At 40.9% G+C, this 24,516-nt stretch overlaps 1 protein-coding gene across 1 annotated transcript in view; it reads left to right on the top strand.

Annotated features, from left to right (window-relative positions):
- LRP1B (LDL receptor related protein 1B) overlaps positions 1-24,516 on the top strand; it is a 2,076,109-nt gene that overhangs the window by 1,095,529 nt on the left and 956,064 nt on the right. Inside the window, exon 18 of the mRNA XM_089653623.1 lies at positions 20,145-20,261. Within this exon, the coding sequence (XP_089509749.1) occupies positions 20,145-20,261 (117 nt within the window). The remainder of the gene's footprint in view (positions 1-20,144; positions 20,262-24,516) is intronic.

The raw sequence follows: 24,516 nt of genomic DNA, 5'->3' as shown, positions 1-24,516 counted from the left end.
GAAGGTTTTTTACCTTCATGCATAGAATCCATGAAGATAAAAAACATTGAGCCTTTACAACCACTTTAAGTTTTGTTATTTTTTTTTTTTTAATCAGCACAAGGAATGGTACCTACAATGAATGAGAAATGTCCCTTGTGCTGGTGGCTGCTGTGTTTGGCGTGGGTGTTAATATGAGCCACTGGACCTGTCACGGGCACTCATTAAGAGTTTTGACTATGCCCATCCCTTCACTATCACTTTCCACAATTAAAAGTGTTCTATGAATGTAGATGGTTGACCTTTCTTTCATCTACCCATCGTACATTCATTGAAGGAAGTGATAGTACAGCTTCAATGAATGGAGGAGAAAGGGGGACGAAATGGTGGCTATAGTCATCACTTCTGATGAGTGCATATGACAGATCCAAAGCTCATATTAACCCTCCATCACTGGGAGATGACAGCTGTTGGGTATTAGCAAAAATGAAGATTTCATTGAACAGACTAGCCACCAACACCAGTGACACTTCTCAATGTAAGTACCATCTGTTCTGTGGTAAACAAAAAAATAATAAAGAAACTTAAAATGTAAGGAAACCCTACGTGCAACTATTCTTAAAATGTTCCCTCATTCTACCTGTCATGCCTAACCTGTATAAAGAAGATCTGCAAACCTACCTATTTTCAATCTGCTGCTGTCCAGTCATGTGATCCTGCAGCTCTGTGCAAAGAAACGATTGTCAACTGCTGTGAATTCCGTAAGCTGTGAAGTCACTCATGGACACCCATGGCCCAGCAGTTGTCGACACTCTCTCCTCTCCCCTGCAGCAGCCGCTCACTGGTGCAGTGGAGTCAGAACTATGGGATCACATGACTCTACTGGATTAAAAATTGGTAAGTACACGCATAGAGGGTAGAAAGGATAGGTAGGAGGATGAGGGAGAGAACATTTTAACATTAGTTACAGTTAGGCTTTTTTTCCCATTTTAAGCATTAAGAAATGGTATATAATTGCTCATTGTTCCCCTTTAGCCTTTGTTCAAGTCAAGAAGTTTGTGAATGGAACATCAGATTTCAAGCTGCACAGGAACAAACATTGACCTGAATGGTGAAGTGTACTTTGTACAGCACCAGGGAACATAATGTCAACAGATAAACACAGACAGAGACAGAAGGGGATAGAAAAGGAGAGGCAGAGATGGAGAGAGACCGAGTGATGCTTTTATATCATGTAAAAATCATCTGGTTGTTTAACCACTTACCCTCCTGAGGATTTACCCGCCTTCCTGACCAGGCCATTTTTTGAGTTACAGAGTTGCGTTACTTTAACTGACAATTGCGCGGTCATGCAACACTGCACCCAAATGAAATTTACGTGCTTTTTTTCCCCCAATTTTTTTCTTTTGGTGGTATTTGACCACCTGTGTGTTTTTTATTTTTTGCGCTTTAAAAAAAAAAGACCAACAATTTTGATAAAAAAACAATACATTGGACTTTTTGCTACAAAACATGTCCAGTAAAAAAATGTTAAAAATCTAATTTTGTCATAAATTTATGCCAAAATGTATTTTTCAACATGTGTTTGCTAAAACAAACCCCAATAAGTGTAAATTAATTGGTTTACATAAAAGTTATAGCGTTTACAAATGGCAGTATTTTTGGAGGATTTTTTTTTCTACTAGTAATGGCGGCGATCAGCGACTTTTACTGGGGCTGCGTCGGGCATTCTGACACTGGGGGGACTGACTGACTTCGTGTCACTGACATCCCCAGTGACACCAATACAGTGAAAAGCACTGACACTGTACTAATGTCACTGGGCAGGAAGGGGTTAATATGAGAGGCGATCAAAGGGTTAACTATGTGTAGGGAGTGTTTTACTAGGGGGCAGGGGGTTGTGCTTCACTGTAAGCACACTGCTGTGGATGGCTGTGCTGTGCACAGCCATCCACAGCAGTGTCCTCGAGCTGACAGGGAGGAAGACTGTTAGTAAACAAAACAGTCTTCCTCCCTATTGGTGATGCTCAGTAATCACCAGGCGCTGGTGGGTAATTACCTGGTGACCCGGTGATTGACAGCTGCAGCCGCGAATGGCAGCACAGGTAGGGCTAGCGAGCGAAACCCCTACCCAGAAATATAAAATCACATATGTATACGTGATTTTGCACACCCGTGACGCCCTGTAGCAGTATTCTGCTATAGGGCAGTCAGGAAGTGGTTAAAGTAGACGTAAACCCTAACTGAAAGATATTTTGTTTACTAGAATTCTGTGGGATTGATTTACTAAAGGCAAGTAGATTGTTCACTTTACAAGAAAGGCTGCACCTTGCAAGGGAATTATCCCCAGCACTGAAGCTCCACTGACTTCCAGTATCCAATCATGTGCAAGCAAAAATGCTGTTTTTTCTTTTTTGTTGCATTTGATCAGGTATTCTTTGCAAAGTAAAACTTCACCCCATTTACTAATCTTTGGGGAAAATTCCCATGCAAGGCACAACTACCCTTGCAAAGCGAGCAGCCTGTACAACACGTATCTGAACAAGTAGATGTTAGTAAATTGTTAATTTCATTTTTTTTTTACTGCCTAGCATTTCTGAATCCCACTTCACTTTGAATGTCAACCAGGACACTACTTGCATGGAGTTTGCATGTTTTACATATTTTACTCTCCAAAGACATACTGGTTGGTTAATCGGCTCCTGTCTAAATTGGCGCTAGTGTGTGTATGTACACAGGTAAGATGGGTCAATGATATTTATAATGAAAGAAAAAGTGCCTCTAAGTACATTTGCCAAGATTTTTATTATTTAAAACAAAAATAATAATAATAAAAAAACCACTCACAAACGTGTTGGAATGGAGCCTTAAAACTGCTAGGTGCGTGTCCTCCGTCTGTGGCAGCAACAGCGGTGTCCCTGCTCCTATTAGCCGATCAACAGTCCAGGCTCCATGAGCCAGCCAGGGGGTGACTTCCAGGACCAGCATGAATAACAAACCGGAAGTAACGTCACACCAGAAGGGGCGGTAACGCATTTTGGAGCATGCCCAGATTGCTCCTTGGATTGACACAAGAACAATCTGGGCATTTTCCATCATTATATTTTCCCCAGAGTTCACTCCACTCTTGGTAAGCTGCCCAAGTGTCTTGGCCTGTTTATGGGACATATGTTCAGGACCACATGAGAGGCCCTCCCCTCCAGTGCATCCTTTCAACTTTATTAGGTCCCTTAGATTGTACGCTCATTGAGGAATGGAACCAACATGAATGCATAGTTTGTAGAGCTCCGCATTCACTAAAATTAAGTTAATTGTACTGAAAGCTGCAGATTTTTTAAAATGACTTTCACATCTTAAGCTTTTATGAGATTTTAGCAATTGGGATATATATATATATATATATATATATATATATATATATATATATATATATGTTTGGGTTTTGTTTTTTTACATAAGCTTTCATTTTAAATATCTTTTGGTTCTTATACATTCCTGAAACATTTTTATATTTATATATTATCAAAACTTTTGTACAGACCAGCCCATCATTTGGAATTACTTGCCCTTGGAAATGTTAATGAAAGCTGCAGACTTTTGGAATGACTTTAATATTATAAGCTTATATGAGATTTTAGTCATCAGGCTTTTTTATATACTTTCATTTAAAATATCTTCCATTTCTATAAGTTCCTGAAACATTCATACGTTTATATTTTATTAAATCTTTTGTACAGATCAACCCATAATTTAAAATGACTTACCCATCGAGACACTGGTTTCATCTCAGCAATGGGGCCCTCAGAGATTGATAGAATAAGAGCCCCTGATTCAGAGAAAAAAACGTTGGCTTCATTCCGTTGACACAAGCTGATTCTGCTATATGAGGTCCACGAGGCAGGGGTTAATTGTTGTTATCTTTTGCGGGAAATTAATTACCTAGCGCTTTTCTATCACCGAAGATAAAACATGCCAAAAGAGCTGCAATTTGTACTGAGCAAGCAATTAGATGTAGAAAAGCTCATAAACCCCCATTAGTGGGACATTTTTACACTACATGGCTCAAAGATGAATTTTGCAAAAGTTTGTTGATGTTCATACAGACAGGGAGCCCTCACCACGGCTCAGGCAAAGCCATTTGTTTTTATGACCTCCAGTAAATTACAGCTCCAAGCCTTGGACCACCAAAGGTTTCAGCTCATGGTGCTTCAAGCATCTGTGTTAAAAAAATAAAAAGTAAAAATAATATTAATAATGGGGCATGAATGGCTATAAATTGACAATTAAAGTAAAAAGCAAAATGTGTTTCACCTTCCATCATGATTAATAATTGACCAATTGACTGGTAAAATGGTTCCCCATAGTGTACTTACCAGATGATTGGTTTGCCGTGTAGAAGGTTATGGATGACAAAGGTATAAACCTTGTTTATTAGGTAGATGTCAGACAAGGCAAATCACAGTGGGGTCTGTTCATGAACGGCTGAATCAGACTCACCCAACATTTACACTTGTCGAGAAATTGTTAGCTGGATTTCTAATGCCCATTCGCTGTCATTATTCAGGCCTATAAAGCGCATCTTAACCCAAAATATAAAATTAATATATTGCAGCTTATTGGTGCTTAGATGCAATGCCTGCAATTTGTTTTCAGGCTTTTTTCCCTTTATTTTCATCTGGTAATCTGCTGAATAATACAATTCCTATCCCTGGGTGGCTGTGCGAACTCACAGTACTATAATTATGGACAAAGCCATAGTTGACACCAAGGTTGGACATTAGTGATTGTAAAGGTTTTATTTTTCTTCATGGTATTGGTAGTGGCTGTGAACCTCCTCTTCTGGGGTTTACTGCCGGCTCTCTAGGCTCTTTCTCTTATGCTTGTGCCAATATAGAAAACTGCTCACACTGAGGGTAGATGTGTGGGCTTGTTCCAGTGCTGGGCTATGTGTGTCCATAGACACACGCAGCGTGACTTGGCCCAGACCCTGCTCCCTCGTTACAGGATTTGATTTAAAGCAGAAGAAGCCGATGGCTCCCGCTGCTGCCTCTGTGTCCTGTGAGGAGAGAGCGAGCAGATGGGCACAGCACTGGATCGAGATAGGACTCGGGTAATGTTTGTAGTCCAAATCAGGACAGCAGCCTAGGGTGACAAGGCTTCTCCTCCATAGATACAGTACAGTGAGTAAACTTTGTCACCCAGAACAGGTTATTGTCAGAATTACCAAATTAAAAGAAATAAACGCTGGAAAAAAAAACAAAGCAGCCACCACACCACAATATTATAATACTGTTCTTTAAAAACACTAATCCAAGGGAGCCACACTTCAATATCTCTTTCTTTCAAAAACTCTTGATGGAACCATAAATAGTGTAGCTGCATCCATAGAAAGTATGGAAAATGTCCTCAATAGAGTCACTAATGGCTGGAACCAGGCTTTAAAAGTAACTAAAGAATAATAATCCCAAATATGCAGGACCTCTCCCAACCTCCTCCCCTTACACACATTGCAGATGTCCACGGTGCTGGTTCAAGAAGCTCATCTTCTGCCTGACATTTTAAAGCCACTAATCCAAGGGAGCTCCACATGAATATCTCTTTCTTTCAAAAAGTATTGATTGAACCATCAAAGGTGTAGCCGCATCCACTGCAGTTTGGGAATCTCCAAAAAATGTTGTGCTTTCCCGACACACACAGAAACGTGCAGCGGTTCCTTTAATTTTTAATGGTGCCCCCATGCATCTGCTAATGTTTGTGTTTTCACGAGTGCCAAACTGAAGGGTAACGCAACATCATACAGTTCAGTGCAATGTGATTTGGAAAGGGGTCAGAAACTTCTGTTTTTTGCTTTTATCAGGTGTAGGGCAATCCATTAAAGTGAATGGGCTGCCCTACATGTGACGCGCAGATGCACCCATGCTTGGTCACATTTGTATGGTGGGAACCAAGCCTAACAGTATTTCACTATTTACCAAAATGTGCCGCGCTTCACCTAAAAATGCTCACAATAAATATGTGCATCCAATTGCTACTATTTATATCAAAATAAATAAAGTTAAAATAAGTGAATCAACCAATATCAATTTCCAAAAACTGTATTTCACACTGCCATTCAGACTAGAAAGCTTTTAATAAAATTAAGCGATCACTTATATGCTTGTGAATTTTTTTGACATTGTTTAACCTTTTCACGCCGGCGTCTCCCAGCCCTTTAAGGGATTTCAGATGCCAGGAGGCGGGGCAGGGTTTTGGGTCATGTGACTAGCATGATTCGCTGTCATGGTGGTCACATGATCGGAAAAGGTTCCGATCACAAGCGGAGATCGGGACCTTTCCGCGAGACACCGACAAATGTGCTGGGAGTGCGCAGGGTGCGCATTCTCAGCACACATATGTTTTCAAATGGTACGCAAATATGCGGCTGCTTGGCGTCAAGGCCCAGCCATCGACAGGCTGCATATTTGCGTACGGTTGACGTCAAGGGGTTAAAGTATATGTAAATCTTCAGATAATAGATACACTATATGCTGCCGTATTAAAGGTACATAAAAAGGCGTCATCTATGACAAACTGTCAAGGTCCTACCTTTCCTCAGAGGTTGTGCTGCTCCATGTTCTGGCATCCATCTTAGGTTTCTGCAAAGCATGGTGGGAGCCTTTTATGCTTTCAGGCCTCTGCGGCTCCTCTTCCAGAAGGGTGTGGTTGATCACATTTAAGCCTGTTGTCTGCACTTGCTCCTTGCATTCGTGTCCTGTATGTTTCCTTGCAGCAAGCTCTTGTTCTGTTCTCATTGCTCTCCTGGTAACCGACTCGGCTTGGACAAGACTATTGTCTGCTTTAATCCTTTACCTGACCTCCCGTTGCTGAACCCGGCCCGTGACCTGAGTATTCTTTGCCTATCGTCTTGTACTGTCTGCTCCGTTGTTATAGACCCAGCCTGTCTGACCACGCTACACGTTTTCCCATCTAGCTCCCACCAGCTGTATGCCATTGGCGGCAGTCGTTACCGCAGCTGGGGTTACTCGGGGGCCGCAATCTGGTCTCAGGCTGCGTCAAGTCCATCCCCACCATCAGGGGCCCTGGTGAAGGGCAGCCTGGGGCTTAGACTCTGCGCCCTGAGGGACTCTAGTCTGTGGGTAGTGGCTGTCGTCAGTTGCTGCGTGACCTTACCATAGGCCTGCCTGCCCATTCCATCGCTCCTGCCCTGACACAAACCGCGTTGGTGATCCATATGGATTATGTACAGATATACATTTGGACTCTTATGGTTGGAGAGTCATTGGATCTGCTTAAAGTGGTAGTAAACGCTTCTTTAATAATTTTACCTACAGGTAAGCTTACAATAAATCATACTTGTAGGTAAAATTGATATCTCCTAAACGGTTCACTTTTAGGAGATATTACCCCCGTCTGTAATCCGGCGCACTGTGCCATAGCCCGAGACTCATCTCGGCTTGGCCAGTCAGCCGGCCAGAGCTCACGAACCCGAAGTAATGACCGGGTGAAGATGGATGCCCCGGGGAGTCATGACAGAGCTCCACTGGAGGGCTTCAATGCAAGGTAAGTCCTTCATAATGTACTAGTAAGCAATGCATACTAGCACATTATGCCTTTACCTTGCAGGAGGTGCTTTTTTCTTTTCTTTTTTTTTTCTTTTTGGATGCGGTTTACTACCGTTTTAAGCAGATTTTAAGTCTCAGCTTGGTGGCGAAACACTGTGAAGAAGTGTCATATGTTGAACAATTTCACAAAAGACGTTTATTGGGACTTTGCACTTTTTTGGTCATTTGTATTTCAATAAATCATTGATACTTAATTTGTATTATATAATGTGTATTTCTATTAATATGTACCTTTCATAGTGCAGCACATTGTCTATTATCTTAGTCTGTAAAGAATATCTCATAGCGTGCTAGCAGCTTCTTCATCATATTTTATTTTTTCCACAAGTGTGGTTACTTTTGACACACGTGTAAACCCTCACCTTGCAAAACAACCCATTCAGTTTAAATTAGAAAATAGAAATGAAAAGCAAAATATTTGTGTATAGATGTAAAAAAGCAATCACATAGCCTTTGTTCTCAGCTGTAAGAGCTGGGGGAGGAGAAACAGCAGCACACAGACCTTCCCAGTGAATGACTGTGCGGGGGGATCATGTGTCAAGACAGGTCTGATCATTGGAAGAGTGCATGCTGAGTTCCCAGCACAACTAGAAAACTGACCATGCTGTGTTCTCATGCCTGGTGTGGTCCGTTTTTATCAGGAAATCAGAGGGACTGGCAAGAACACCAGGGATTACACACAAAGGAAGCAATACAAAGAGATCAGGATATTTTTTCATACAAGTATATGGCACAGCAGGAGCATACCAGGATTATGAAATGTTGGGTTTACATATTCTTTAAGAACAGAGGTTTTGTACGTACAACATAACTTTTTCTTCTTGATAAGTAAAATTAATGACTAGGTGGACCCTGGGGTGTTTGGAAAGCACAACAATGGTTCAGATGAATTATTATGTATTATGAGATATTTTTTTCTCCAGCTGTGTCCTCCAGAAAACTTGAATGATTGACATCTAAACGGCAATAGTAATTAGCCTTTTCAAGGAAATGTTTGGAAAGTAATTGTGGTGTTCTATTTGTAATCATTGCCGTTACCAGTAATGGTATTGTTTCTGCTAGGGCTTTTCACAATGATCAGTTTTTCTTCCGTTTTTGCCTTAAGAAAAGTGAGAAAAAATGCATGACCATTAATGGAGCTCTTCACACTAGTCAGTTTGGGGTCAGTAGCATTTGTAAAAGTCCTGCATGCTGCATTTTTGCTGCATGTTTGGTGCTGTAAAAAAAATGCACAGCTCCATTGAAATGAGTGGGAAACGCATCAAAAACACATAAAAAACACACCCATGTCACATGTCCTTTTTTCACAGGTGCGAAATGCCCTGGAAACATGGCAAAAATGTGCCAACAACGTATATGTGTTTTTTCAATGGTGCAGTGTGAAAGTAGCCTTAAAACTGTACCCCACAAAGTATTTGTAGTGCACACTTACATTGGTCCAGCTTGGCAAGTATGCATATCTCCATAACTGATGGACCTCAGAAGAAGCTGGACAATGCTGCTAGAGTGATACTCACAATCTTCCAGGTCCTGGTCAAGTTCTATGCTAGTGGCTTTCTATACCTTGACCACGGGGTCACTTGCTTGGTGCTACCATCATTTATAGAATGCCCTGTATTTTTTTTTTCAGTGAATACAAGGTGTTCTCTGATTGGAGAGAGTGAGGTGATGGGGTGGGGGTGTCACCATTGCAACTTCCAATCAAAGAATGCCTTGAAACAATTAAATGTCATTCTATAAACTGTGCCAAGCAAACGACCCTTTTGTTCTGTGCAGACATAAAAAGCAGTCCAGCAGGTATGGGATGTGCACACTTAAGCTCACCATACACTATACATCCTGATTGTACAATCACTTTTACATCTACAATCAACTATTTAGCACAGGGGTCTAACCGTTTGGATACACTATCATATAGTTTTAATACATCTAAATGAGATTGTACAATGGGATTGCATAGTGTATGGCCATCTTTACAATATGCCAAGCTGGACCAAATATGGTATAGTATGCAATACAAATAATTCCTAAGGACTATTTAAATGTGATGTTGTAGCTACAGTCTTAAAATACAGTTATTGGTTTAGGCTCTAGGCTGTTTTAGCTTTTATGTGGAGGTGAGTGTTTTATTTGTGGTCATTGTGGTTGGATACATTGAATGGAACTTGCAAATATCCATTTTAAATGTTGCATTAAAAACTTTTAGAGGGGATGTAGGGAGCACCAATGTATGAGCATTGCTTGTAAAGGAACTGTAATGACAGTAATCTCTAGCAGTCTCATTTAACATGTCTCCAATCTTTGACTGTCTCCTGAAGAATGTCCCCATTCTTCAACTATTCCTTTAATATGTCTCCTGTAGTATGTCCACAGACTCTGGACTTCTCCTGTACTTAGTTCCAAGTCACTGACCATATCTTGTAGTATTTTCCTAGTATCTGACCATCTTCATTAGTATGTCCACAGTCTCTGACTACGTTACATAGTGTGTCCCTAGTCCCAGACTATCTCCTGTAGTTTGTTCTATATCTCTGACTGTCTCTTGTAATATGTTTATGAACATCTCCTGTATTATGTACCCAAACTCTGACCATCATCTCTCTCCTGTAGTATTTCCAAAGTCTTGAACCATGTCCTGTAGAATGCCCGCAGTCTCTAGCCATTCCCTATAGTATGTACCCAGGCTTCCTTGACTATCTCCTGTAGTGTGTATCCAGATTCTGACCATTTCCTGTAATATGTCTAAAGTCTTTGACCATCTCCTGCAGTATCCATAGTCTTTGACCATCTCCTGTAGTATGTCCATACAGAAGTCTTTGACCATCTACTGTAGTATTTCAAAAGTCTTTGACCATCATGGGCAGCACAGTGGCTAAATGGTTAGCACTTCCGCCTGGCAGTACTAGGGTTGTTGGTTCAAATCCCAACCACGGAACCTCCTGCCTGGAGTTTGCATGTTCTCCCTGTGCCTGTGTGGGTTTCCTCTGGGTACTCTGGTTTCCTCCCACACTCCAAAGACATGCTGGTAGGTTAATTGGATCCTGTCTAAATTGGTCCTAGTATGTGTATGTATGAATGTAAGTTAGGGACCTTAGATTTCCCACCCCTTGAGGGTTAGGGACTGATGTGAATGTACTATATATGTATGTAAAGAGCTGCGTAAATGGACAGTGCTATATAAGTACCTGAAATAAATAAATAATAAATAATTTCCTGTAGTATGTCCAAAGTCTTTGACCATCTCCTGTAGTATGTCCAAAGTCTTTGACCATCTCCTGTAGTATGTCCAAAGTCTTTGACCATCTCCTGCAGTATCCATAGTCTTTGACCATCTCATGTAGTATGTCCAAAGTCTTTGACCATCTCCTGTAGTATGTCCAAAGTCTTTGACAATCTCCTGTAGTATGTCTAAAGTCTTTGACCATCTCCATTAGTGATTCCAAAGTCTTTGACCATCTCCTGTAGTATGTCCAAAGTCTTTGACCATCTCCTGCAGTATCCATAGTCTTTGACCATCTCCTGTAGTATGTCCAAAGTCTTTGACCATCTCCTGTAGTATGTCTAAAGTCTTTGACCATCTCCATTAGTGATTCCAAAGTCTTTGACCATCTCCTGTAGTATGTCCAAAGTCTTTGACCATCTCCTGCAGTATCCATAGTCTTTGACCATCTCCTGTAGTATGTCCAAAGTCTTTGACCATCTCCTTTAGTATGTCCAAAGTCTTTGACAATCTCCTGTAGTATGTCTAAAGTCTTTGACCATCCCCATTAGTGATTCCAAAGTCTTTGAATATATCCCATAGTATGTCCAAAGTTTCTGACTATCTCTTGTAGTATGTCTCAAGTCTTTGATTATCTCCTGTAGTATGTCCACAGCCTTTAATTATTTTCTGTAGCATTCCATACTCTGTTTATTATGTACCCAGGTACTGCATTTGAGGCCCCCTCTACTGAGAAAGATGATCTCCCTGTCCCTTCATTTTCACATTCTCCTTTACAGACAAAAGATGGAGTGAGGGATAGTTGAGAGACAAAAAGTGTTCAATATACAAGAATTCAAAATACATTCTGGCCTGTGGAGCAACCTGGCTCGGACATTTATTCTTCTACTTTGGATGAATTATTCTTTAGAGGCAAAAAATAAATCAACTTGTTTGTCAAGACTGTCATTTGATAAGATCATCAGAACTCCCCGTGGTCCTGGACATGTACATAATTACCAGAGATTCAGATTCATAATCTCTCCATGGAACAATGTATTTTTTCTGTGGAAACGTAACAAAAAATTTAATTTTTAAAGGTTAAAGACACAGATCTTGGATAATATGACCTTTTTTTTGTACAATAGTAGTCTTGTTTATGATTTTTAACCAGAATCTGTGATCTAGCTGTGCCATTGCACTTTGACATCCTGGTTCAAACCGAATGCTATTTCAAAGTGGTGTGATTTGGTCCCATTTAAAGCGTGATGTCAAAGTAGCGCAGATATAGACACAGGTGCAATTTCAGTGCCATTTACCTTATAGTCTTTGAGAGTTAAATCGCTCTGAAGTGGTGAAAAAGTAATGCAGGAACTATGTTTTAAATTGTGCTATTTAAAATCGCACCTACTAAGACCGTGCCATAGAAATACATTAGATACAGATTTAGGTGCAGATTGTAAATCACATCATAACTGAAATTGCACTGGTGTGAACCAGGGCATAGACTAATGCCCCATGCACACGATAAGAAAATAGTCCGAAAAATTTTGCGGGACCACTGATCGAATGATTTTCATTTTGTTGATGAGCAGGATGTTTTAACCGATAGCGATATTGTGAATGAAAAAATCCGGTTGAACAACAGTGAAAAATGTTGTTTCGCATACGAATGCCCGATTTTCTGTGCGGTGGTATGACAGTCGTACGAAAGAAATCTATCAAGCGCTATCACGTATGAGCGGAAACAGAAGATGACCTGGATATTTATGTCCAAGGAATCTTTGTAAACATGAACGAAAAATCTGAATGTTAAAAGTGCATTGGCCTAATGAGATAATGAAACCAGAATTCTGCCTATTATATTTTATGTATCTCTATTTATGTACAATATATAGGTCATGTAATAAACTACATTATACTCATTGCTGGTAATTGTTGTGTATATCGCTCATTCTGGCCGGAAGGGCATGACTACAAGGCTACACGCACACCTCATCACTTCCACTTGTATGGAAGACGTCAACACTACGTATTGCCCAACAAACTATTTTTTTAGATTGGTTAATGTAGGCCACGATTTCGACCAACAAACGAACGCCTCTCTGTCGTCAGATGACCGATCGGTCGATTTTCTAATCGTGTATTCCCACCTTTAGGATACTTTTAGGCTAGGTTCACACCTGGATGCAACTTCAAGTGCGATTTGGAAATCATATGTTGCACATGAAATTACAGTGGTGAGAACCAGGGCTAAAGCTACTTTTAACCTAGGTTCACACCTCTGCGATCATGCAGGCCTACATTTGCGTGGGCATGAGTGCTCATTTGTTTGAATGGGCTGCCTTGCACAAGACATGCAGGAAAGAAGTCCCTCCACTATTTTTTAAATCAGAAACCGAGGTTCCCAGTACGGTTGCGATTTCCAGTGCTGGTGGCGTGTTATTAAAAAAAACAGCATCCGCCCGCAGGTTCCACATTTCTCTGTGTGGGTGTTTGCGACTGCTTATTTGTGCAAGTCCCGCAGCAGCACCACCCGTTCACCACATGTGAACCGAGCCCAACACTGATTCATTTTTAACACGTTTTTACAGCATTTGAGGTGCGTTTTTTTACAAGACGTGACTCAAAAAACGCAACAAAGACATAGGTGTGTTTTTGCCATCTTTTCAATTGATGTGCATTTTTGGTGTGTTTTTTTTACCGCACCAAACCTGCACCAAAAATGCAGCAAGCAGGATTTCCATAGGAATACAGGATCACGTGGTTTCCTTCCTCTTTTTGTAACGCAAAAGAGGAAGAAAAATGGATTTGTGTGAAAACAGCCTTATTATTGAGGAGATATGTATATATATATAATTTATTTATTTTTTGGCCAATGCCCACACAGGCTAATTTGTGGCGTTTTTCGGTTTGTAAGTAAATTGCTGTAAGAATATTAAATATATGAAGAGACCAAAGCAATTAGAATTCTTGATGAATTGTGTGTCACAACACATCACAAAATACTTATAACAGTAATGCTAAGAGTAATTTAATAACTGCTGGAGTTTGCAGAGAAACTGACAGGAAAAAATGGCATAATTCACAAAGAAAGCGTACAACAGCTTGCACAAAGTGCTACAAATAAGAGCTACAGTTTGAAGAAATAAAGCGATAGAAAATGGCATATGTTATATAAATACTTAATTGGCATCTCTCTCACACGGCTTTATTGAATTATTTGTTTAAAGGGAAAGTGCTTATTTCTACTTATTATCCTAAAGTGAAACTAAACTGTATCTGAGCACCACAAACTGAAAACACTATTTAATTCATTTTTAATATTCAAAGCAAACGCCCCCATCCATCCATGTCTCTGTGCTTTATTTTGTTGAGAAGTCACTTTGACAAAAAGCCTCCCTAGCATTTCTATCTGTGGCCATCTTGAGTAAGGGCAGATGGTTCATGTAGTGTTTACTTCTTGGAGTCCATCTTAACTCAGGCATGCAGGCAGGAGGGTGTGCTTGGCTGAGAAACCCCTCCTCCCCTACTGAAGACTTCTGGGATGTATGATATAATTTGCCTAAGCCTTGAAAGCTGAAAGTAACTGGAGAAATTTTAAAAATGTTTAAAGTGTTACGATACCCAGGACCCTGCATTCCCTATATCTGGTCTCCCACAGTACACAGAACATGGAAATTCAACTAATGTAAATATAACTGCTAAATATCTTTTCTCATTAGCAGTATATAGCAGTCTTGTGACTTCTATCATTGTCCTGTTGAGCACTGGTTAAAACTTGTAGGAGGAGTTTTCATTCTCCTCTGACTGTCTTATGAGGCTGCATAACCCCTGACCCTCTGTCTGGACAGTGCTGATTGGTCCCAAAGAAAAAAAAACTCTCTAGCAGTACATACCAACCTGAGCATGTGCAGCTTGCCTTCAAGCCTCTGTTCTATTAGGAGTTATATTGGGGACAGTAGAAGAAGGGGAGGATCAGAGAAGACAGGATCAAACTGCTCTTTTACTCAATGCAGAGGGTTAACCTTTTAGGATCCACAGTGAGTATAATAAGCATGCTTTTACTGCATATACAGATTGATTTTACTGTTGTAGGGTTAGAAACACTTTAATGGTACCCCTGTGCATTGGCAAACAAGTTTTTAGTGTGATTTAAAAAGAAAGGGTTTAGTAACACTTTAAAACAAGTAAATATGATATACTTTCATATATTTTTACTAATGCTAGCAGCATAAGGATTCAAAATAGTTAATGCTGATTGAGAGAATGAAGTTCCATTTTAATCTATTAGATTGTAAGCTCCTAGGATCAGGGCCCTCCTAATCCTTTTGTTTCGAATATGTATTGTTGCTGTATTGTCTTTATACAACCTCTGGCAAAAAGTATGGAATTACTACTCTTGGAAAATGTTCATTCAATTGTTTAACCACTTGAGCTCCTGAGGATTTACCCCCCTTAATGACCAGGCCTCTTTTTGCTACTTGGCGCTGCACTAATTCAACTGATAATTGCGCGGTCATGCAATGCTGCACCCAAACGAAATTTACGTCCTTTTTTCACATAAATAGAGCTTTCTTTCTGTGTAATTTGATCACCTGTGCGCTTTTTATTTTTCACGCTATAAACAAAAAAACGCCAAACATTTTGAAGAAAAACAATATTTTTTATTTTCAGCTATAAAAAATATATAGTAAACTCAAAGTTGGTTATAAATTTAGGCCAAAATGTATTCTGCTCCATGTTTTTGGTAAAAAAATCCCAATAAGTGTATATTGATTGCTTTGTGTGGAAGTTATAGCGTCTACAAACTATGGTATAGATACTGCAATTTACACCATTTTTCTGCTATACAGCGCTGCGCTAGTGTAACGGACAATTGCGCGGTCATGCAATATGGTACATAAATGAAATTTACATCCTTTTTTCCCCACAAATTGAGCTTTCTTTTGGTGGTATTTGATCGCCTGTGCAGTTTTTATTTTTTGCGCTATAAAAAAAAGTGACAATTTTGAGGAAAAAAAACAATATTTTGGACTTTTTGCTATAAAACATGTCCAGTAAAAAAATGCAAAAATCAAATTTAGTCATAAATTTCTGCCAAAATGCATTCTGCGACATGTCTTTGCTAGAAAAAACCCCCAATAAGTGTAAATTAATTGGTTTATGTGAAAGTTATAGCGTTTACAAATGGCGGGAAAGATACTGGGATTTTTAGGGTTTTTTTTATACTAATAATGGCGGCGATCAGCGAATTATGGCGGCGATCAGGGACTTATGGCAGCAACCAGCGACTTATGGCGGGACTGCGGCGGACATTCTGACATTGGGGGGTACTGACTTGGGGTCACTGACATCCCCAAAAACACTAATACAGTGATCAGTGCAAAAAAAAAAAACTGACACTGTACTAATGGCAATGGGGAGGAAGGGGTTAACTTTATTTAGCAGGGAAGGGTTATAGGAGTGAGGGGAGTGTTTTACTAGGGGACGGGGGTGTGTACTGGGCGGGACAAGGCTGATCGAGAAAGTGAAACTATTCTTTCTCGATCAGCTCATCCTCGAGCTGACAGAGAGGTTACAGACAGCACAGCTACTGCAGCTGTGCTCTCTGTCACCGTTTACCGCCGATCGCCGGGACATAGCCGCTAATGAGCGGCTGTGACCCGGCAACTGACATCTGCGGCAGTGATCCACAGGACAAATAGGGCAGCAGCGCGCCTCGCGCGCGCCCCCTATTTGTTTACAAAACACACGTTTTAAAACGTGGTTTTGCCTGTGAGTGCCGCCCTGCCGCCGTATATGTACAGTGGCTGGGCGGCATGCGGTTAATTGTGTAGAAAAAAAAATCTATCACCGATATACCTCAAACCTATTTTCATTTAACATTCCAACCTTCTGGCTTTAAGAAACACTTAAAAAAATTAAAAAAAAAGAAATCTGTTGTCAATTGCAACTGTTTTTGCAAGCAGAAGAAAAAAAGGATGGAATTACTCAATTGTGAGGAAAATATTATGGAATCACCAAGTACTTTGCAGTTCTAAAGCAAACATCTGCTAATAATTAGTCTGCAGTAAAAGAGTGCTTGCACACCTTGGTGAGCTGTTGCATCAAGCTGATTGATGTGAATCATGGCTCCAACACCAGAGATGTCAGTGGAAACAAAGGAGGTAGATCATCACGGAATGTTGCAAAAGATGTGGGGTGTTCCCAGTCAGCTGTGTCTAAAATCTGGACCAAGTACAATTCAAATGGGAAGGTTGTAAAAGGGAAGCGTACTGGTAGACCAAGGAAGACATCAAAGCGCCAGCATAGAAAACTAAAAGCAATATGCCTTGAATGTAGAAAATGTACAACAAAACAAATGAGGAACAAATGGGCAGAAACCGGAATCAATGTCTGTGACCGAAAGCCATCATTACCACCTGAACAGAAAAAAACAAGATTACAGCGGGCTAAAGAAAAGCAATCATGGACTGTGGATGACGGGATGAAAGTAATATTCAGTGATGAATCACAAATCTGCATTGGGCAGGGTGATGATGCTGGAACTTTTGTTTGGTGATGTTCCAATGAAATGTATAAAGACGACTGCCTGAAGAAAACATGCAAATTTCCACAATCATTGATGATATGGGGTTGCATGTCAGGTAAAGGCGCCGGGGAGATGACAGTAATTAACCACTTGCCGTCGGGCTGCTGCATAAAAACGGCCGGACTGTGGCAGTCCAGGGCAGGTTGCCGCTCATAAACAGTACCCGCCATTTTGGACCGTGCGCACTCCCTGGAAGCGTGCAGAACTGCGATCCGGTGCCCGCAGTGTCCTCCAGACACAGTGGAACACCGATCGTTGTATGGGACCTCTGTACGAGGTCCCGATCATGTGATCACTGATTGGCCAATCAGTGATCACATGAAGAGTAGTAAGCAAGATGTCACTTCTGACATCATTGCTTACTACGTATGAAATCTGTGAATGATCATAGAGGTCACATGGTACAAGGCTATTCGCAACAGTCTTGTACCATGTGACAAGCTGTGACCAATCACAGCTCACACAGTATTTCTCAATGGCTGCAAGAATGCAGTCAGAGAGAAGGAAAAATGATTTTACAGCCTTTATGGGTGTAAAAGCAATAAGTGTAAAAAAAAAAAAAAATCGACACCCCCCACAAGTAGTACAGTGTCACCATGGTGTACTGCAAGGGTGACAGTATGTAAAAAAAAAAAACATAAATAATAAAAAAATAAAGTAAAAATGTAAAAAAAAAATTTTTAAATTATAACGTTTGGTTATAAACTAATTTGGGTTATTTTTTTTTTACTAAAAAGATGACTGAATAAATATTGGCCAAGATTTATGATGAAATATTATTTATTTGGAAAATTTTATAAGAAAAACACTTTTTTTCAAAATTTTGGGACTTTTTTATTTATATAGCAAAAAAAAAAAATCCCAGTGGTGAATAAATACCACCAAAATAAAGCTTTATCTGTCTCTTAAAAAATTTATATGGGTACAATGTTGCATGACCGCGCAATTGTCATGTAAAGTGTGATAGTGCTGAAAGCTGAAAATTGGCCTGGAGAGGAAGTGGGTGAAAGTGTGCGGACTTGAAGTGGTTAAATCTTCAATAAATGCACAAGTTGATACTGAGATTTTGGGCACTTTTCTTATTCCATCAGTGGAAAGGATGTTTGATGATGATGATGTCATTTTTCAGGATGAGAATGCATCTTGCCATAGGGCAAAAGCCGTGAAAACTTTCCTTCAAGAAAGACAAATAATGTTAATGGCATGACCTGCAAATAGTGCGGACCTCAACCCAACTGAAAATCTATGGTGGAAATGAAAGAAATGGTCCATGACAAGTCTCCAACCTGCAAAGCTGATCTGGAAATTGCAATAAGAGAAAGTTGGAGCCGGATTGATGAAGAATACTGTTTGTCAATAGTTAAATCCATGCCTCAGAGGATTCAAGCTGTTCTAAAAGCCAGAGTTTGCGCAACAAACTACTAGTGGTGTACTGGAGTGATTTTTTGTTTTCATGATTCCATAATATTTTCCTCTGTATTGAGTGATTCCATATTTTTTTCCTCTGCTTGATCTGCAAAAACAGTTACAACTGACTACAGTTTCCTTTCTTTTTTATTTTTTTTTAAGTATTTCTTAAAGCCAGAAGGTTGGAATGTTAAATGACAATAGTTTTATTGTCAATTCTTAATTAAACAAGCTGAATTTAGAAGCTGATTGGATACTATGCACAGCTGCATCAGATTCTGAGTGCTGCAGCTTTAGTAAATCTCCCCCAATGTCTCAGAGGAGATTTCTTTGCTTATGTGAATGCAGGAATCTGGCTAAAAGGGAAAAAAAGAAAAAAGTCTCTGTCCATCCTAATGCAGCCCCACTGATGCAAGAGTTGTTCCGGCATGGTCCACGCTTGTCTCCATTAGAAAATTTGTCTTCAAAAATTACACACAGAAGTTGTTGGTGTGCATGTAGGCAGGAACTAACTGCAAAGTGGCTGCAGGAGTGTTCATATGAAAAAAAAACATTAAAACAATATTAGTATTATTTTTAATAAATGCGATTTTTATGGTGCAACGTTGATTTTTGTTCCTTCTTAATAAATTCTATTTATTAATTTATAGAGAGAAACAGAACAGAGAAATAGACTGATCACTTTTCAAAGGAAATTGCACTTTGCAAGGGAATTTTCCCAAGAGTTTAGGTGGCACGATGCTGACTTTCGAAAATGTTGTTTTTTTTTTTTTCTATTGTATATGATTGGTTATTGGGAAATTTCACCTCATTCACTAAGCTCCGGGGGAAAAGTGCATTAACAGCCTATTTGCCTTTAGTAAGTATGTACTGTGCTTTGGAAAATTAAATATCATTTATAGTAGTTACGGTTAGCATATTTTGCCAAGGATTGTCAAACCCTTTGTTAGCTCCTTGCCACTGACAGTACGCCTCTTGGCGGCTGGGCCTTGACGCAGAGAGGCCACATATATGAAAAACTCAATGTAAACTAACAGGGGCCTGCTTGCTAAGGGGACATTTACTGGCAACTCATGGAACGGCCCCGATCGCTACTTCCAATCGGGAGCTTTCCGATCAGGTGACAGCTGTGAATGCCAATCATGGCGGTCACATGACCATAAACCCGGCCTCCCAGCATCTCAAACACCATAAAGGGCTGGGAGGTGCCGGCGGCGAGGGGTCAAATAAAATGCTAACCTCATTTTCATCAGAATTGCTTGTTTTTTTGTCATTAATTTCCTCAATGTTTATTAAAGTGGTCTTCACATAACCATAATTCCATTCTGTCTATGCCTTTCAGCCAGGACCTGTCAGCCTCACCAATTTTCCTGCGCCAACGGCCGCTGTATTTCCAAATCATGGCAGTGTGATCAGGAGGATGACTGTGGAGATAGATCTGATGAAACCACGTCCTGCGGTGAGCTTTCAGTTGGATAATTCTTTAAAATATACAAAACTTTACAAAATATACTCTACTGAAATAAACTAAATAATGGTGTCTGAGGGTTCAGGAGGTCTTCCTTTACATAGGGAGAAGGGTGTGGTGCAATATGTACAAGGTACAAAGGTTTTGTACCACTCAACCATATCAGGGAAAATGGAGCTGGACATACTCAGAATAATTGAAGACCTAACCTGTGCAGGCATCCAACAAAATGTTTTGCATTTTATATTCTATAGAGTAGAAGTTTGGATTTAGGGTGATACCATGGCTAACTAGAAAAATTACACTGCAAGTTTTCAATGCACTACAATCTCTTTCCTAGGGCTGAGTGGATGATCCTACTACACAGTGAGTATAAAGGGACAATCCTACTATACACCAAAGCTTAGTTTACTCTTGCGGTTGGGGTCGATAAAAATGCTTGGTTGAGCTTTGTTTTTTACCACCCCCCAACTGCTCCCCCTTATGCTGCAAGGGCAGCAGAGGGGGTTGTACCTATGCCACGACTGTGATGCTTTGCATCATGGCATGGCAAAATATATCCCCTTTATTGCATTCAGCGGGCAATACCACCGACGAACACAACCCATTCAAAAGAATGGGGGTGCCCTGCAACCATGTGCAACTCATGCAGATGCAGCCTGCTGTTGTGGAGTTTGAAAAGTTAAAACAGGTGCTAAGGTGGTGCCTCCACATTGCCAGTTAAGTGCCCTCTTAGAGAGTGGTCCAATACAGGTCACTTTTTAGAGGGCCACACAAGTGTAAATGATGCCTAACATAGTGCTAAGGGGACAGCCTTACTATACACTGATAGAGGCGATAGTCCTACTGCACACCAATAGAGGGTAGAGGGGAGTGTCCTTTCACAGACTGATGGAGGGTAGAAGGGACAGTCCTACTACACACCAATAGACGGTAGAGAGGACAATCCTAATACACATGATAGAGGGCAGAGAGGATAGTCCTACTGCACATTGATGGAGGGTAGAAAGGACAGTCCTACTACACACTGGTGGAGGGCAGAGGGGACAGTCCTACTACACACTGGTGGAGGGCAGAGGGGACAGTCCTACTACACACTGGTGGAGGGCAGAGGGGACAGTCCTACTACACACTGGTGGAGGGCAGAGGGGACAGTCCTACTACGCACTGGTGGAGGGCAGAGGGGACAGTCCTACTACACATTGATGGAGAGAAGAGGGGATGGTCCTACTAAAAATTGATGGAGGGTAAAGGGGGCGGTCCTACTATGCATTGATGAAGGGCAGAGGGGATGGTCCTACTACACATTAATGGAGGATAGAGGGGGCAGTCTTTCTATGCATTGATGGAGGGCGGAGGGGACAGTCCTACTACACATTGATGGAGGGTAGACAGAACAGTCCTACTACACATTGAGGGAGGGTAGAGGGGGCAGTCCTACTACACATTGATGGAGGGTAGACAGGACAGTCCTACTACACATTGATGAAGGGTAGAGGGGGCAGTCCTACTACATATTGATGGAGGGTAGAGGGGGCAGTCCTACTACACATTGATGAAGGGTAGAGGGGGCAGTCCTACTACATATTGATGGAGGGTAGAGGGGGCAGTCCTACTACATATTGATGAAGGGCAGAGGGGCTGTCCTACTACACATTGATGGAGGGTAGAGGGGGCAGTCCTACTACAAATTGATGAAGGGCAGAGGGGACTGTCCTACTACACATTGATGGAGGGTAGAGGGGGCAATCCTACTACACATTGATGAAGGTTAGGGGGGGCAGTCCTACTACACATTGATGGAGGGTGGAAGGGACTATCCTACTACACATTGATGGAGGGTAGTTGAGACAGTTCTACTTTACATTAATGGAGGGTAGAGGGGGCTGTCCTATTACACATTGATGGAGGGCGGAGGGGGCAGTCCTACTACACATTGATGGAGGGCAGAGGGACAGTCTTGCTACTGTCATGATGCCACATCCTACTACTTACTGACATCTGGGAAATAAAAGGAAAACATGGTGGGGAATATCTTGCTCCACATTCACTATATTTATCTTTCCTACATATTATCCCCAAAGCAACCAAGAGCCAAGTGAGGACACTACAAGCTCCATTTCCTTTTCTAACTGTTTCAATCTCCTACATTCAGCTCTGTTGATGTGGGACATGGCTGGCAGCACAACTATTACATTGCATGAATGATACATACATAAACAGGCAGGATACTATTATTTATGTAATATGCAGCATACAGGCTCATTCTCACCCCAAGGGGGTAAATGTCTGGAGAACTTCTGTACAAATTGTCTCACATAGTGGAAAGTGGGTAATATGGAAAATTAATAAGAAGAGAAAAGGATGAGCACCCTCCCCCACCTTCCCCCTTTCCATAGTGGTATGTGTGTGTATGCAATATAGAAATCATTCACGTTGTTTTTCTATGTTCAATCAATGCTGGTTGCCTGGTAACCGTTTGTTCTTTTCTACTTGGCTGCTGGCAGTGAATAGACATACACTATGTATAAGATGAAAGGAGAGCACAAGAGCTGTTTGTAGACCAGTGTTTGGGCCTTATTTTTATTTTTTCATAAAGAGTAGAAAGTAACCAAACTGATTGGCCCCTGACGATTAGCATCATTGTTCCCCTCAATGCAGCACAAGTCAATAGTAGAACAAGAGGTCAAGCCCTGAATCGTGCTTGGTGGATTCACTGGATAGAATTGCAGGAGAAACACCGAAAGGGCATGTAAGCAATTACCATTAAATGCTGTCTCTGGACAGTTAAGGAGCTGGCTGAATACTGTGCATTTGCCTTATGGATTGATTGCTTGTTATGACATCTTTTAGCCTTTTCTCATCTTTTCCCACCTAACAGGGATATACAAACAGAAAGGAAAACTCGAGACAAAAAACAGAATTTAATAATTGATACATACACATACATACAGATACACATATATTATACACTTAACAGTGATCAGCTTAATGTGAACGATCTATATTGTACAGGATGCCAGGGTTAGGTCATGGATGGTAGATATGTGTCACCATTGTTTGTGTCGTGGTCTCTTTAAGGGGAACAGTGAAAGAAGCAGTTTTGAGCACTCAGGGATTCTCACTGTGCAGGGTGAGGGGTTCTAGTTTGGTCCATTAAAGAGGGAAATCTCATTAGCAGTTTTCCCAGGATTATTAAATCCTGATATGGTTCCCCGATTCCAGAGGCTTGGAAAGATCTTGAGTGGGAAAGAGACTCCAACCCTGCTACAGGTACCTTGGATTTGAACAGGTTAACCCACTTGGGGGACAGGTTTGAAAGCAGCCAGCAGGTGTCCATGAAGTGTTGTATGGAACAGGATAGTTGTTAGAGAGAGCTGTGGGCTGTTTGATTGCTAAGATGCTGCTGGGCTATTGTGACCTTTTCTGGAACCCTGGAACAGGCAGGGGCTTTAAACCCTGTTGTGGAACAAGTTTATGCTGGTGATGAGCTGAAGCTTTGTTTTGTACCAGAGTTTATGGAGTGTGATGAAGATAAACTGTTTTTTTTGTTTTGTTTTTGAGAAATAAAAACTGCTTGTTTTTACAAAAACAAGGCTGGCTAGACCCCCAAAATATTACAGTGTATTATTGTTTTACCAGTTATGTGTACTCATTTATGCCTCTGATCTCTTCTTGACCAGTTACCCATCCTCCCCAGATGTATATCCAGGCATCACATTGGATGATCACCCTAAGACACAACCATTGTGTAGTACTACTAGGTTAGAAACAAAGTAATGAGCAATTCTTTAAATTTTGCTCCCTCCCCCCCAGCTAAATTAATCCATCTTCCCTATACTTACCTGCTTGAGAGCCTCCAGCCGAAATCTTCTCCATTCCATCTGCGCCTGTTCATTCAAACTGAATGGAGGCTGGGAACGCTTGGGAGATTGCTCCATATAAGTCTATAGGAATTTCCTGCACAGGCATGGTCTATGCAAAGAAAACGTTTGATGGAGACTCTCAACATTAGCATAAGCCTAGGCAACGGAATAGAGGTAAGTACACATTTGGGGAAGATGGGTTAATCTTTGTCGTCATTGGCAGCCTTTGGGTTCTGATTAGTTTTACAGCACAGTGGTTGTGCCTTAGGATGGCCATATGTGATCAAATGACTCCTTTCAATGTAAAAGTCCATTCAAACATTTAGGTGAAGATCAGGCCATTAGGACTAGTTTGAGAGGACTACGAGGGCTTATGACTT

The sequence above is a fragment of the Staurois parvus genome, unplaced genomic scaffold (genome assembly GCF_062004578.1).
Source record: "Staurois parvus isolate SC_StPar_1 unplaced genomic scaffold, SC_StPar_1.0 ptg000716l, whole genome shotgun sequence".
Lineage (NCBI taxonomy): Eukaryota > Metazoa > Chordata > Amphibia > Anura > Ranidae > Staurois > Staurois parvus.
Note: the sequence above shows the minus strand (reverse complement) of the source record. Positions and strands in the feature narration are given on the sequence as shown.